At 34.0% G+C, this 13546-nt stretch overlaps 1 protein-coding gene, 1 long non-coding RNA gene and 1 pseudogene across 2 annotated transcripts; 2 read left to right on the top strand and 1 right to left on the bottom strand.

The window, feature by feature from the left end:
• The first annotated feature begins 262 nt into the window (after window positions 1-262).
• LOC149220310 (uncharacterized) lies at window positions 263-1415 on the top strand. Its single transcript, XR_016248748.1, has 3 exons — window positions 263-377; window positions 491-875; window positions 1297-1415. It is a non-coding gene; the product is annotated as an uncharacterized LOC149220310 (long non-coding RNA).
• Window positions 1416-6481: 5066 nt separating this feature from the next.
• On the bottom strand, window positions 6482-9764 carry LOC149220309 (phenylacetaldehyde reductase-like; annotated as a pseudogene).
• A 2345-nt stretch (window positions 9765-12109) lies between these two features.
• LOC149220308 (zinc finger A20 and AN1 domain-containing stress-associated protein 8-like) lies at window positions 12110-13015 on the top strand. Its single transcript, XM_089382788.1, has one exon. It carries the CDS (start codon window positions 12333-12335, stop codon window positions 12900-12902), a length of 570 nt encoding a protein of 189 aa, XP_089238914.1. The 5' UTR covers window positions 12110-12332; the 3' UTR covers window positions 12903-13015.
• The last annotated feature ends 531 nt before the right edge of the window (window positions 13016-13546 follow it).

The following is a 13546-nucleotide window of genomic DNA, read 5'->3' as shown; positions in this document are numbered from 1 at the left end:
GTTTTTTATGATAAACCATGGTATTGGCCCATGGTATCTTAACAAAGTTTATTTATAAGCTAATTACGCCGTAAGGCGTTTCCCTCTGAGATTAACTCCCCAAATTGCTTCCGTGTCAAAATATGTGCCATTGGATTTTAGTGTTAGACGATTAGGTAATCCTTATCCGTTGATTTGAATTGACTGTTCGTTCGATCCTGCACTAACTGCGACTGTTCGTTGGATCCTGCACTAACTGCGACTGTTCGTTCAATCCTGCAATAATATGGACTTCTCCTTTAGTGCAATTGAGAAGATCTTCCAGGACGTGGACAGTATCGGGAACAGCAAGCCAGAGCGCCTCGCTGTGCCAGAGTATCTGATCCTCTGCATCAATGGTGAGGCGGTTTCTTGGTTTTTAAAATTAAATCCTCTGAATCCACATTTCTTGGTTTTTTTAATTAAATCCTTTAAATCCATGCTGAGGCGGTTTCCTTGGTTTTTAAATTAGATCATCTGCATCCATGATGAGGCGGCAACATAGATCCATCGTTCCACAGAAAACGAGAGAACCCGGCCTTCCAAATTCACTGTTGAATATGGATGGCCGGCGTCGAAGGGCTTTTGAGGAGAAATTCCTGAGATCCTGCTGTAAAGTGAAGATGTTAAAAGATTGAGTTGGAGGGCGTATACGGTGCATAGTGTTGGTGCTTGCTCCAGAATGGGTTTCTCGGTTGTGGTATCCGGTAGTGGAATCACGGTTGGGCGACCATTTTCTCCCAATACAGCGGCCATTCTCTCAGATTATTCCTGTAACGTAGACATTGAATCTAAGGGCAAAGAAGAAGGGATTGAGCAACGCCGTAAGCCTTGCAAATATGATGTCTCCCTCAGAGGTAAGCATTTACTTGACGGACTATGGTAATTTTGTTGGGTGCCATTGTCGATTGCACCAAGGAGAATAGGGGATTTTATCAGAAACGCATACATACATGTGTGATAAAGAGAATGTTCAGATTTCACTGTACTTTCTTGTCATCGCTGTCATGATGTCATGATTCTGATAATAAATTTATGTATTGCTGTGAAAGAAACATTGGTTTTCCTCTCCAAGATTCCAAAATGGTCAAACTCCATTTTGCACTGCGAATGATATTTGCATTTAATTGATTATATCTTTTAACGATGTTTGCATTTAATTGGTTATATTCGGGGAGTACGATGACTTAGGTTCTGTCTCAAAACATCCTTGAAACTCATCTCTTGCTCTGAGGTTTCTCAGAATCCGCATAACCATGATCTGCTATTGGCCAGCAGTGTTTTCTTTGTCCAGATTTGCAGTTATTGATTTATTTGGGAGAACCTGGAGAAATTGGATTAGACTGGTTTTGGTTTTGGCACTTGCAATGTGGGGGCAGCAGTGTTTTCTATTTGTCCAGATTTACAGTTTTAAGAATTTTATTTGTGTTTATTATTATTATATTTATATAAAATTCAACTCCAGTCAACAGCCTTCTCATTCACTCTGCAAGACGTCGAGTCATGGATACCTTGTTAAATTGCTACCAGGCTCAGATACCATTCTTTTATTTAATTCGCCTCAGACTTATCACTGAGATTACATGCCCTAACTGTATCATGCAACTTCTGAGGTGGCCGACTTATGAGGGACAAAATGTCTATTCCTTGTCGTGGCAAAGGAATAAATATAGATCCAAAAATATCTAATCACATGGTGCTTGCTATGGGTGTGCTTTGAATCTCCTCTAGGGTAACTACAACAAGAAATTCATCAATACTGCAATCAACATATGTTAAACCTTGGAGAAGTTTCCTAGCACTCGTTCTCTCCCCTTGGTCTTTAAAATATTGTCCATGGTAATCATGGAAGTGGCAAAGTTACATGAATACATTTACTGGCCCAGCATGCAAGCTGGGGAGTTTCAGATCCAGCTCAATGATACATTTAGCATTACGAGCTAAACCAAATACATTGTTGATTAAACCTTGGAGAAGTTTCCTAGCACTCGTTTTCTCCCCTTGGTCTTTAAAAGATTGTCCATGGTAATCATGGAAGTGGCAAAGTTACATGAATACATTTACTGGCCAGCATGCAAGCTGGGGAGTTTCAGATCCAGCTCAATGATACATTTAGCATTACGAGCTAAACCAAATACATTGTTGATTATACTAGAATAAATTGTTTATTCTGAACAGTTTGGAGAGCCCTCAAAAGTTAGTGTCTTTGATGAGATTAGAATGACAAGAAAAGGAGTGACCTTGATATTACATCTTGGCAATAGTCCTGTCTTGCTAACATGCTGTTTGGTGGACTTAGAAGTCTCCCTATTTGGATGAGTGAGGAATGAAATGTAACTTTCAAAGAAATTGCCATTTCAGCAATAACCAGATTCAATGATTGGTTGCATTGTTGAATATAATTGGCAAATCTTGAAATATCATCAATGATGTTTATCATCCTGCTAATATTGTTGTCCATGTTTGACTCCCAAGTATCGTCCTGCTAATATTGTTGTCCATGTCTGACTCCCAAGTATCGTCCTGCTAATATTGTTGTCCATGTCTGACTCCCAAGTTCTCCAAGTCATCTTTTTTTTCTTTATTGCTTTGTTCCTGTTATCCTTTGACTTGCCGGGGTAGCTAGAGAATCAATTCACTTGTGTTTTGTATCAGAACCAGCAGTTCCATAAATGAGATCTATGGAATTTCCATGGACATTTTCTAGAGATGTTTTTAACATACTTAGCTGACCCTTGTGATGTCAGGTGTTTGGGAGAGAGAGATTATACCAAACTGTGATGCACTCTATGTTCGTCCTCTCACACATGATGATGTTGCTTTTTGGATGTGGGTTGTGATATATGGTAATCATTGGTATATTCTATACTGGCTCGTAACACTTTAAATTCTTGTCTTTTACCATGTTGTACCATGGTTTGTTCATAATTTATCTCTAGATAATGTATCACCTTATGAATCAAGTTGAACTACTAGAAACCAAGGTAGGTGTTTTACATCATTTTCCCTACTCATTTTGCACACCCCATCACTTCATCAACATTTTCATGCATTATCATCACTCCTCCTTCCACGCTTGAGTTATCATATGTATTGTAGCAAGGTTCAAAATAAAAAGGAAAATTATTAGGTATGAGAATGTCTAAATAAAAATCAAAGAGCTAAAAAAAATGCTCGAGGTAGAAGCAACTAAAGTCACATTATGCACATGAGACATGCTGCCTTGCTATAAAACCCAGGTTCTCCCAGCCCCATTCTCAGATTAAAAAAAAGGAAAGAAAGAACTAAGCATATAAAAAGAGAAAAAGAAAAATAATCTCTAGCTGTTGAAACATCATTTCCCTTGTACCACATTCACCATCATCACTTGCACCCTATTTAGAATCCTAAGAAATACATCTTGTCTTAAGGGTTTTCACATGTAATTAAGGTTAACGATGTCCACATGATGGTCAAGTTAGGAATGAGTGATTAAATTAGTCATCGAGTATTAAGAGATTTCACTTTATTGTAATGATTCGAATTTATGAAGGGAACGATACATATTTATAACCAAAACACAGAGATATAGTGAAATTAAATTTCTATTAATAAATGGAAAATGTTGAAATTGTATCAATGGTATCTCTATCTTTGAATGGAAATTGATGCAAGTAAAAGGAAGTAAGAGTTATGGCCCCCCCTTTTTATTTAGTTTTAGAAATAAAACTAAATAAATGGGGACCCTTCTAAAAAATAAAAACTAGTGCTTATCTTTCCCTTAGTTTATTTTCAAGATATATGTGAAAAAATTAATCAATCCTATAAAAAAAAATTAACAAAGTGATATTTTCTTATATAGTTGAGATGTGAAATGTGAATTAGTTACTTTATGTAAATTTAATATTCTTGAAATTTAAAAGTTCAAATTTATGGAGAAATATTTGAAAGTAAAAACTACTTACAGAAAGCAAGTAGATTCAATTAGTTTTTAAAAAAGTGAATTTATTTATATATTTAAAAATATATTTTTAATAATAATAAATTATTTAAAATATTGAAAAATATAAAATAAAAATTAATAACTTTAAAATTATAAAAAAAAAGTGAGAATGTTTGTAGAGTTTGTTTTAATCCCAACAAAAATTATTCATAAGATATATAAATAGTTTATTTTTTATTTAATTAAGAAGCTTTTCTTTCATGTTATAAAATATATTAATGAACCAAAACCCAAATATATTAGAAAAAGAAATGGAAATTTACCTTCCATTAGCTCCAAAAACTGAATCCATTCCATACTTTAAATAATAAAAAATTAAAAATAATCCATTCCATACTTTAAATAATAAAAAATTAAAAATAAAAGTTCAATCTTCCAAGGTAGAGCAATATTCTATTTTTTATATTTTAATTGAAGAATTTACCATCCCAATATATAAAGATGCTATCAATTCACTTGTGTTTTGTATCAGAACCAGCAGTTCCATAAATGAGATCTATGGAATTTCCATGGACATTTTCTAGAGATGTTTTTAACATACTTAGCTGACCCTTGTGATGTCAGGTGTTTGGGAGAGAGAGATTATACCAAACTGTGATGCACTCTATGTTCGTCCTCTCACACATGATGATGTTGCTTTTTGGATGTGGGTTGTGATATATGGTAATCATTGGTATATTCTATACTAGCTCGTAACACTTTAAATTCTTGTCTTTTACCATGTTGTACCATGGTTTGTTCATAATTTATCTCTAGATAATGTATCACCTTATGAATCAAGTTGAACTACTAGAAACCAAGGTAGGTGTTTTACATCATTTTCCCTACTCATTTTGCACACCCCATCACTTCATCAACATTTTCATGCATTATCATCACTTCTCCTTCCATGCTTGAGTTATCATATGTATTGTAGCAAGGTTCAAAATAAAAAGGAAAATTATTAGGTATGAGAATGTCTAAATAAAAATCAAAGAGCTAAAAAAAATGCTCGAGGTAGAAGCAACTAAAGTCACATTATGCACATGAGACATGCTGCCTTGCTATAAAACCCAGGTTCTCCCAGCCCCATTCTCAGATTAAAAAGAAGGAAAGAAAGAACTAAGCATATAAAAAGAGAAAAAGAAAAATAATCTCTAGCTCTTGAAACATCATTTCCCTTGTACCACATTCACCATCATCACTTGCACCCTATTTAGAATCCTAAGAAATACATCTTGTCTTAAGGGTTTTCACATGTAATTAAGGTTAACGATGTCCACATGATGGTCAAGTTAGGAATGAGTGATTAAATTAGTCATCGAGTATTAAGAGATTTCACTTGATTGTAATGATTCGAATTTATGAAGGGAACGATACATATTTATAACCAAAACACAGAAATATAGTGAAATTAAATTTCTATTAATAAATGGAAAATGTTGAAATTGTATCAATGATATCTCTATCTTTGAATGGAAATTGATGCAAGTAAAAGGAAGTAAGAGTTATGGCCCCCCCTTTTTATTTAGTTTTAGAAATAAAACTAAATAAATGGGGACCCTTCTAAAAAATAAAAACTAGTGCTTATCTTTCCCTTAGTTTATTTTCAAGATATATGTGAAAAAATTAATCAATCCTATAAAAAAAAATTAACAAAGTGATATTTTCTTATATAGTTGAGATGTGAAATGTGAATTAGTTACTTTATGTAAATTTAATATTCTTGAAATTTAAAAGTTCAAATTTATGGAGAAATATTTGAAAGTAAAAACTACTTACAGAAAGCAAGTAGATTCAATTAGTTTTTAAAAAAGTGAATTTATTTATATATTTAAAATATATTTTTAATAATAATAAATTATTTAAAATATTGAAAAATATAAAATAAAAATTAATAACTTTAAAATTATAAAAAAAAAAGTGAGAATGTTTGTAGAGTTTGTTTTAATCCCAACAAAAATTATTCATAAGATATATAAATATTTTATTTTTTATTTAATTAAGAAGCTTTTCTTTCATGTTATAAAATATATTAATGAACCAAAACCCAAATATATTAGAAAAAGAAATGGAAATTTACCTTCCATTAGCTCCAAAAACTAAATCCATTCCATACTTTAAATAATAAAAAATTAAAAATAATCCATTCCATACTTTAAATAATAAAAAATTAAAAATAAAAGTTCGATCTTCCAAGGCAGAGCAATATTCTATTTTTTATCTTTTAATTGAAGAATTTACCATCCCAATATATAAAGATGCTATCAGTTGTTATGGAAATCGACTTAGGGTTATTGCCAACTATCAAATGAAGGCTGGTGCTCGTAGTGAAGGAAACCGACTTATTGCCAACTATCCAACAAACCTTGAAGTGAAAATTACATTACATTATGTACAAAAATGGATATATTTTGAACATGTAAACTCCCCAAGTTTTCTTGTGCCCCTCATTGATGGCTACTGTTAAGCTATAACATGGGGAAAAGCTCCCCCCTTCCCTTACAGTTCGCTACTTAGGGTTGCACGGTTTCCATATCCAACCATTAATCTAGTCAGCTTCTTATTACTCAGACACTCTTGGCAAACCGTCGAGTCTTCAAATCTGTTACCAAATTATGAAAAAAATCAAATAAATAATGAATTCATGACTATCTTTGCACAGTATCTATGTATGATTAATTTCATTGTGACATAATAGCTAAGATAAAATATCATTAGGTAAGCAACCCAATTTAAATCTTGAAGATACAGAATCTTCAGTGATTTTAATATCTGAAGAATAATTAATTGCTCTGTACCTATCAGGGAACGGTATCAGGTGTTGCAAACTCTGTGCTAAATTGACAGCATCTTCTGCATTACTGACTATTTGATTGAAACATATATATCTCCCATAGGCAGATGGATCTTCATAAGCACATATATGTGCATCCACTAGAAACCTTATGTATACAGTAGCTAAAGTGCCCTTCTCGTACATTTGTGCAGCCCCTGCAATCACAAAGACTAGCCACTGTAAATAAACTAGCTAATATTTTGCACTTCCATAGATTGGATCCTCTCCAAGGGATTACCATACCATATTTGTACGTTCTAGAGTAGAGTCTATTTGATATGCAGATCTCTCACCCTCACCTTTAAGATATGCAATGGTAGATCCTGAGCTTTTGTATGTGATACCAAGTCCCACAATTAGAGATGAGTTGATTGTCACCATATTCAGCCCCCTGTCCATGGCCATCACCCATGCAGCCTTCTCTGATAGTGTCTTGGCTAATGTGTACCACAACTGTGAATAGGAAATATTGTGTAATTAGAACATAATACCACAGATCACTGCAAGGTTCAGAATACTGTTATTAAACTGTACAGCTTTGAACTCCACAATCTTTGAGAAACACCCAAATTTTGTACATATACCTCTTCAAAAAAATGATGATTACCGCACCACAATGTATTTAGGTTCTCTCTGTAAAAATATATATACTTAGCACAAAGCCATTTTAGCCCTGATTTAGTATGCACCAAAGATTTAGACAAAGGTTACATATCTAGACTTTCTCATTATTTGATGAATTTATAACCTGGGCAACTTCAAAGACAAAAATGAATTGGATATGGATTGTTGCATATAGAGAAGATATATGCACTATGTTGTCTATGATGTGGTATCACTTCATTAATCTTAAGAGGCAAAAGATCAATTGGATATGGATTATTTCAGGGTTATCTGCAATATGTAGCATGTATTATCATTTGAGCAATTTTAAAAAGCCAAAAGCTAATTGGATATGGATTCATGGACTGAAAGAAGGAAGATGAATATGTAGCATGTATTATCATTTGAGCAATTTCAAAAAGCCAAAATCTAATTGGATATGGATTCATGGATAGAGAGAACGCTAAAGCAAGATGCATTGTATAGCTCAGTAAAATGATGGTGGACGAACTAAAATATGAAAGAGTCAATTGGATTTATTTCTTTAGATTGGAAGGAGAAATTATGCTTTTCCCCACCCAGATACAATTGTTACAAATGTCATGTTTAGCTCATATTAAATATACTACTGTCATGGATTCCATCACCTTGGAAAACTACTATTGTAGCTGGCCTTGAAAAACTGTAGATGCAAACGTTGAAGTTATTTATTAGATTAACTAATCTGATCAAAGAAGCTTTAGATGCAAACTTCTGATTTACTTACTAGATTAAGCAACTAATCAGACCAATGCTATCAAACATACCATTCAGTTAGATATCGTTAATAAGTTAAAAGGAAAAAGTGATAAATCAATCCACTTTAATTAGATTGTATACTAAACTTAACATTTTGTCATTTAAAAATTATATATACAGACCTTCAATTTCCTGCAAAGATTTGCATCACTCCAATGCCTCTCATCAAGGGCATTAACCTTGCAGTCTCCATATTCTCTCCAAATTGTTGCAGCCACAAAAGAAGTGAACACAACTTTCTCAATGGTCTAGGTCTGAGCACACGCTTCCAGTGCATTGTGGGCTGCTTGTACTTCAAGTTCTGCCATCACTTCCTGTATTACACAAGTCCACATCTATCAATATCCAACCCTTCCAATACATATACAAAATGCCCACATATTTAATTCAAAGGTTCACTAACTTACATCATAACCTGCAGCACTTTGAGGGTGTTCAAAGCTATAGAATAGACCAGAACAACCCTTGAGCGCATCAGTAATGTTGTGATAATCCAAGACGTCTGCATAGAAGATCTACAATCGATCCCCATGCAATTTTCTGAGAGACTCAACTTCGCCTGCCACCATTTAAAATCATCAATGAAGAATGCCAACATACTATAAGTTCAATCAAAAAGAAATGTGAAAACCTTCATCTCAATTTCAAGGTGACTGGGAATTCAAAATAGGGATGGGATGGCGCAATTTTCCTATATTTATTCTTAGGCGTTTGAAAAAAAAGGTAATGCATCAAACTTGGGTTAAAATATTAAATTCATAGATTCATCTTAACGTGAAATTTATCAAGAAACTACAAAATCTTGTTCTTTTTTCAATAAATAAACATACCAGCGTCTCTCTGCACAGTGGCGTGCACTGAATAGCCTCGTTGCAGAAGGCCCTGAATAATCTGCAAGCCTACATAACTGGACGCATCCATGACACAGATTACCTTACCATTGCCCTCAGAGGGGTTCAGACCAGAGGTAAACACCAGCATGGCTACTCTCTCCACAAATCGTTTTTCTGAATGCAGGCCTGCAAGAGAGAGACATAAGTAAAAGAGTATGCCTGGTTGACCATGGCAGGAGCTTTCACTGGATTCATGGGATTGGCTTCTATGTGAAGTTGAATGGCAGGGAGTAGTCTACCCAGGCGGAGGTATTGGTGAGGGAGCAGCCTGCGGGTTATTTCCGAATTCAAATTCCATGGTGAATTAACTTACCGACGACAAGACATGATGGAAATCAGAATGTCTGTCAGGAACCTGTCAGTCGTCGACATTAATGCAGAGGGTGGTGGAGCTGGGTGGAGGCCGCGGAGGGTGGCGGAGGGCGGAGGAATTGCCGGCGGCCGGAGCCGGAGGTTTTTCCGGGCGGCGACGGAAACTGGGCAATTCCTTCGCCTGGGTAGAGTACTCCCATCTAATTTGTTGAACTTCAACCTTGGGAACTAAGACGGATGATGACTCTTTTTGTTGTGTCGTTTGTTTCTTCTTTCTAAATGATGATGTGCCCAACCACATACTAGCACTTACAGTAATATATTCATCTAAATTTGTCATACGTTTGCTTAATATTTTTAGGTGATTCTGTCAAATTGAGAAAGCTTGTATTGGAAACTCGATTTAAAATGTTACCAAATTCCATTCCTGGGTCTCGAAGCTCGCAAGTTCTCTATTCTTCATGATGGAGTAGCAATAATCTTTGTTCTTCATGATGGAGTAGCTATTTTATAGATAGAAATTAAAACTTATAAAATTGTTTTGTAATTTTTTTTGGAAGCATCATGAAATTGACATTGAAACAGTGAGAAAACATTATCAAGAATGCAAAAATTTAGGGGCCATGAACTTGAAAGCTTGTGGGTGATTCCTGTCAGTTTGTATTGGAAACTCCATTTAAAAATGTTACCAAATTCCATTCCTGGGTCTTGAAGCTCCCAAGTTTTGTGTTGTAGTTTTTAAGGACATTTAATATCTGCATGGCTTATGTTACTATTCCCTGAAGAAGGAAACTTCCATAATAATCCTCTATGCGTGTACGCATTCGTTTGAAACTTTGATGTTCAATCATGTTTCCCTTGTAAAATGTTACCAAATACCAAATTCCATTCCTGGGTCTTGAAGCTCCCAAGTTCTGTGCTTTAGTTTTTAAGGACATTTAATATCCTCATGGCTTATATTACGATTCCCTGAAGAAGGAATCTTCCATAATAATCCTCTATGCGTGTACACATTCGTTTTGTCTGGACGACAAATTCTGAAATTTGACTGTGGGAGTGTTTAAATTGTTTTTGGATGGCGGAAATGGATTTAGCATCTGTCATGAATGCCTGGGTACCCAAAACACTGAAGCTTGACTGCTATAATTGACACTTTCAAAAAAATGAGTTGGATTTTTTCAAAATCATGCTGTAATTTCTATCATTTTCTGTGCAAAATTAAGGCACTAAAAATTCTAAAACGTGACAACTATAATCCACATTTTCAAAAAAATTAGCTAAATTTTTTCAAAATCATGCTAGAATTTTTAGTATTATCATGATGGCTCAAACAATTTTTCATGCATTTTCAAATATGGAACGACGACCATGATGTTGTTCACAATGTCGTATCACATAACTAATCATTTCAAGTATAACTCATTATCATCCACCCTAGCTTTCAACAATGTCCATTCACATGTTGCTATTTTTCCACACACTACTATTATTTACAAAATATCCATATTCAAAATACACATAACTAATACTTTCAACTCTAACTCATTATCATCCACCCTTTCTTTCAACAATCTCCATTCACATGTTGCTATTCTTCCACAAACTATTATTATTTACAAAATATCCATTTTCAGAATACACATAACTAACTATTACAATTGTAACTCATTATCATCCACCCTTGCTTTCAACAATGTCCATTCACATGTCCTTATTGTTATTCTTCCCCACTCTATGCTATTCTTCCCCACTCTATGCCTTACGGCGTTTCCTTTGCAACATAAGGTGCAAATGCTAGTAATATCCATGGTAAAATGGGGTGAATATCCATGATTATAAATCTTGTTATATCATAAATTTATTGTAAGTAATAAAATAAAATATTTAAAAAATGTTGATATACAATCTTTCTTACATTACATCTAACTCCTAGACATCTCCCCCATATTAGGCTATAGAAGGCCTCGTGCAATAATTTTACCTCTCCAATTTTATTTTTAAATTTCAATTTTAATTATCCAACCCTAAAAATTACTAATTATAATTATTAATTTTACTTTTTTATTTTTATAAACGATACATTACATTACATCTCCATAGTGGATGAAGAGCACCTCTGGGGCAACAACCACCATAGATACATCTTAACTCCGTATATGCAAACCCATTTTTGTGAGTGCAAAAAGTGAAGAAAAGTTTACAGATAATGGATTTAGCACTTGATTGATCGGTATTAACTAGATCTTGGCTTATATATATATATGGGGTAAAACTATGGGTTTTAAAAAATTAGAGTCCAAAAAATAAATTGACCTCAATTTTACCTAAATTTAATGTGTTATAATCTTTTTATTTTAAATAATTTAAATTTTATTATTTTTATTTTTTATTTAACAAAACCCCAAACCTCAATTTAATTTATATAATCTTTTATTTTAAATAATTTAATTTTTTTTTTTAATTTAACAAAATCCCAATCTATATACAAATTACACAATTTAAGTTTATTTTTTAAAGCCGATGGAGAAGAAGATAAATAAAAATAAAAATAAATAGAATTAAACTAAACACTGTATTTACCTTAACCAAACCAAAATTGCCACCAAAATTAATCGAGATGTCGTGGTAGGTAATAAAATGGTCAAATGTATATGTTATTCTAGATTATTCTTCTACCCTCATGAATCACGACTTAAACGAGGGCACCAGGTTTTGTATTTTCAAAGAAAAGCTGTCGTTCTAGAATTTTAGAAGTCATGCTATAAAACAGGCTAGTTACCCTCAATTCCAATATCCATCTCATCGCTGGAGGTGTCAGAATAGAAAATAGATTCTTTGCCCATATTCCCAAATTCCAGACTCTATTTCAAGGCTTCAAACTCTGTTTCCATCTTTTCGGGATTACAAGATGGATCAAGAAAATCGGAATTCAGGTGCCGACGGCATCGGGTGCCAGCAATCTTCGGAAGCGCTCGCCCTCTGCGGCAACAACTGTGGCTTTTTCGGAAGCTCTTCAACAAGAAATCTGTGCTTCAAATGTTACAGGGATCTCATGATGAAGGAGGCACAAGCTTCCTCTGCAACGGCCGCCATTGAACAGTCATTTGCCGAGGGTTCTTCGATGGAGGAAGATTTCCCCTTTTCCAGGCCAGATGCTTTCATCAAGCAAAGCCGTGCACAGATTTCTACAGCCGTAGCCGTAGCCGAAGCCGAAGCCTCGTCAATCCAGCTGGAGGCTGCGTATTCATCTTCTTCCTCTCTGCGGCCTCCTGCCGAAAACCCTAACCCTAACCGGTGCTTCTCATGCCGGAAACGAGTCGGGCTAACCGGCTTTAAATGTCGGTGCGGAAATACTTTCTGTGGCGCCCATCGATATGCCGAAAAACACAGCTGCTCCTTCGATTTCAAAGCCGCTGGTCGTGAGGCGATCGCCAGCGCCAACCCTGTCGTTAAGGCTTCCAAGATTGATAAGCTCTGAAGGAATCTTACATATTTTCAAATTCTAAACGATTGAATTCTCGATTCTCCAGTGGAGTTTGGTTTGGTCCTGCCTTTTCAAGAATTCGCATAATTAAAAAAATAAATAAATAAATAAAAAATTGGTTGCTTATGTCTCAGAAAAATTGAAAATTAATTGGGAACCAATTTATTGATTTTTATCCTTTTTTGTTTTTTTATATACATGTGTTGCTGCAAGCCTGGACAACAATAATACAAGCAATATAGCGTATAACAGAGCTAGTGATATATTTGAATTTCATTTTTGCAATATAACGTATAACAGAGCTAGTGATATATTTGAATTTCATTTTTGCAATATAACGTATAACAAAGCTACTGATATATTTGAATTTTAGAGCTAGTGATATATTTGAATTTCATTTTTGCAATATAACGTATAACAAAGCTACTGATATATTTGAATTTTAAAGCTACTGATATATTTGAATTTTAATTTTATTTGGATAGTTGTATTTAATTTGTAATATGGTTTTCAAAATTATTATTTAATTATTAATAATTGTTAAGTGGATGGTAAAAATTTAAAATCAAAATATTTTTAGTAACGGTTAAAGATTGATGATTGAAATAGTCATATATTTAAATTTGAATTTTATATGG

This window comes from Pinus tabuliformis, chromosome Q (assembly GCF_031772625.1).
Source record: "Pinus tabuliformis cultivar Carrire ecotype Pingquan chromosome Q, CPIR1, whole genome shotgun sequence".
In the NCBI taxonomy this organism is placed as follows: domain Eukaryota; kingdom Viridiplantae; phylum Streptophyta; class Pinopsida; order Pinales; family Pinaceae; genus Pinus; species Pinus tabuliformis.
This window is presented reverse-complemented; position numbering and strand designations above follow the sequence as displayed.

Bases quoted from the DNA above. Each gene is read 5' to 3' on its own strand.
- LOC149220308 (XM_089382788.1), top strand. From the start codon at position 12,333: ATGGATCAAGAAAATCGGAATTCAGGTGCCGACGGCATCGGGTGCCAG.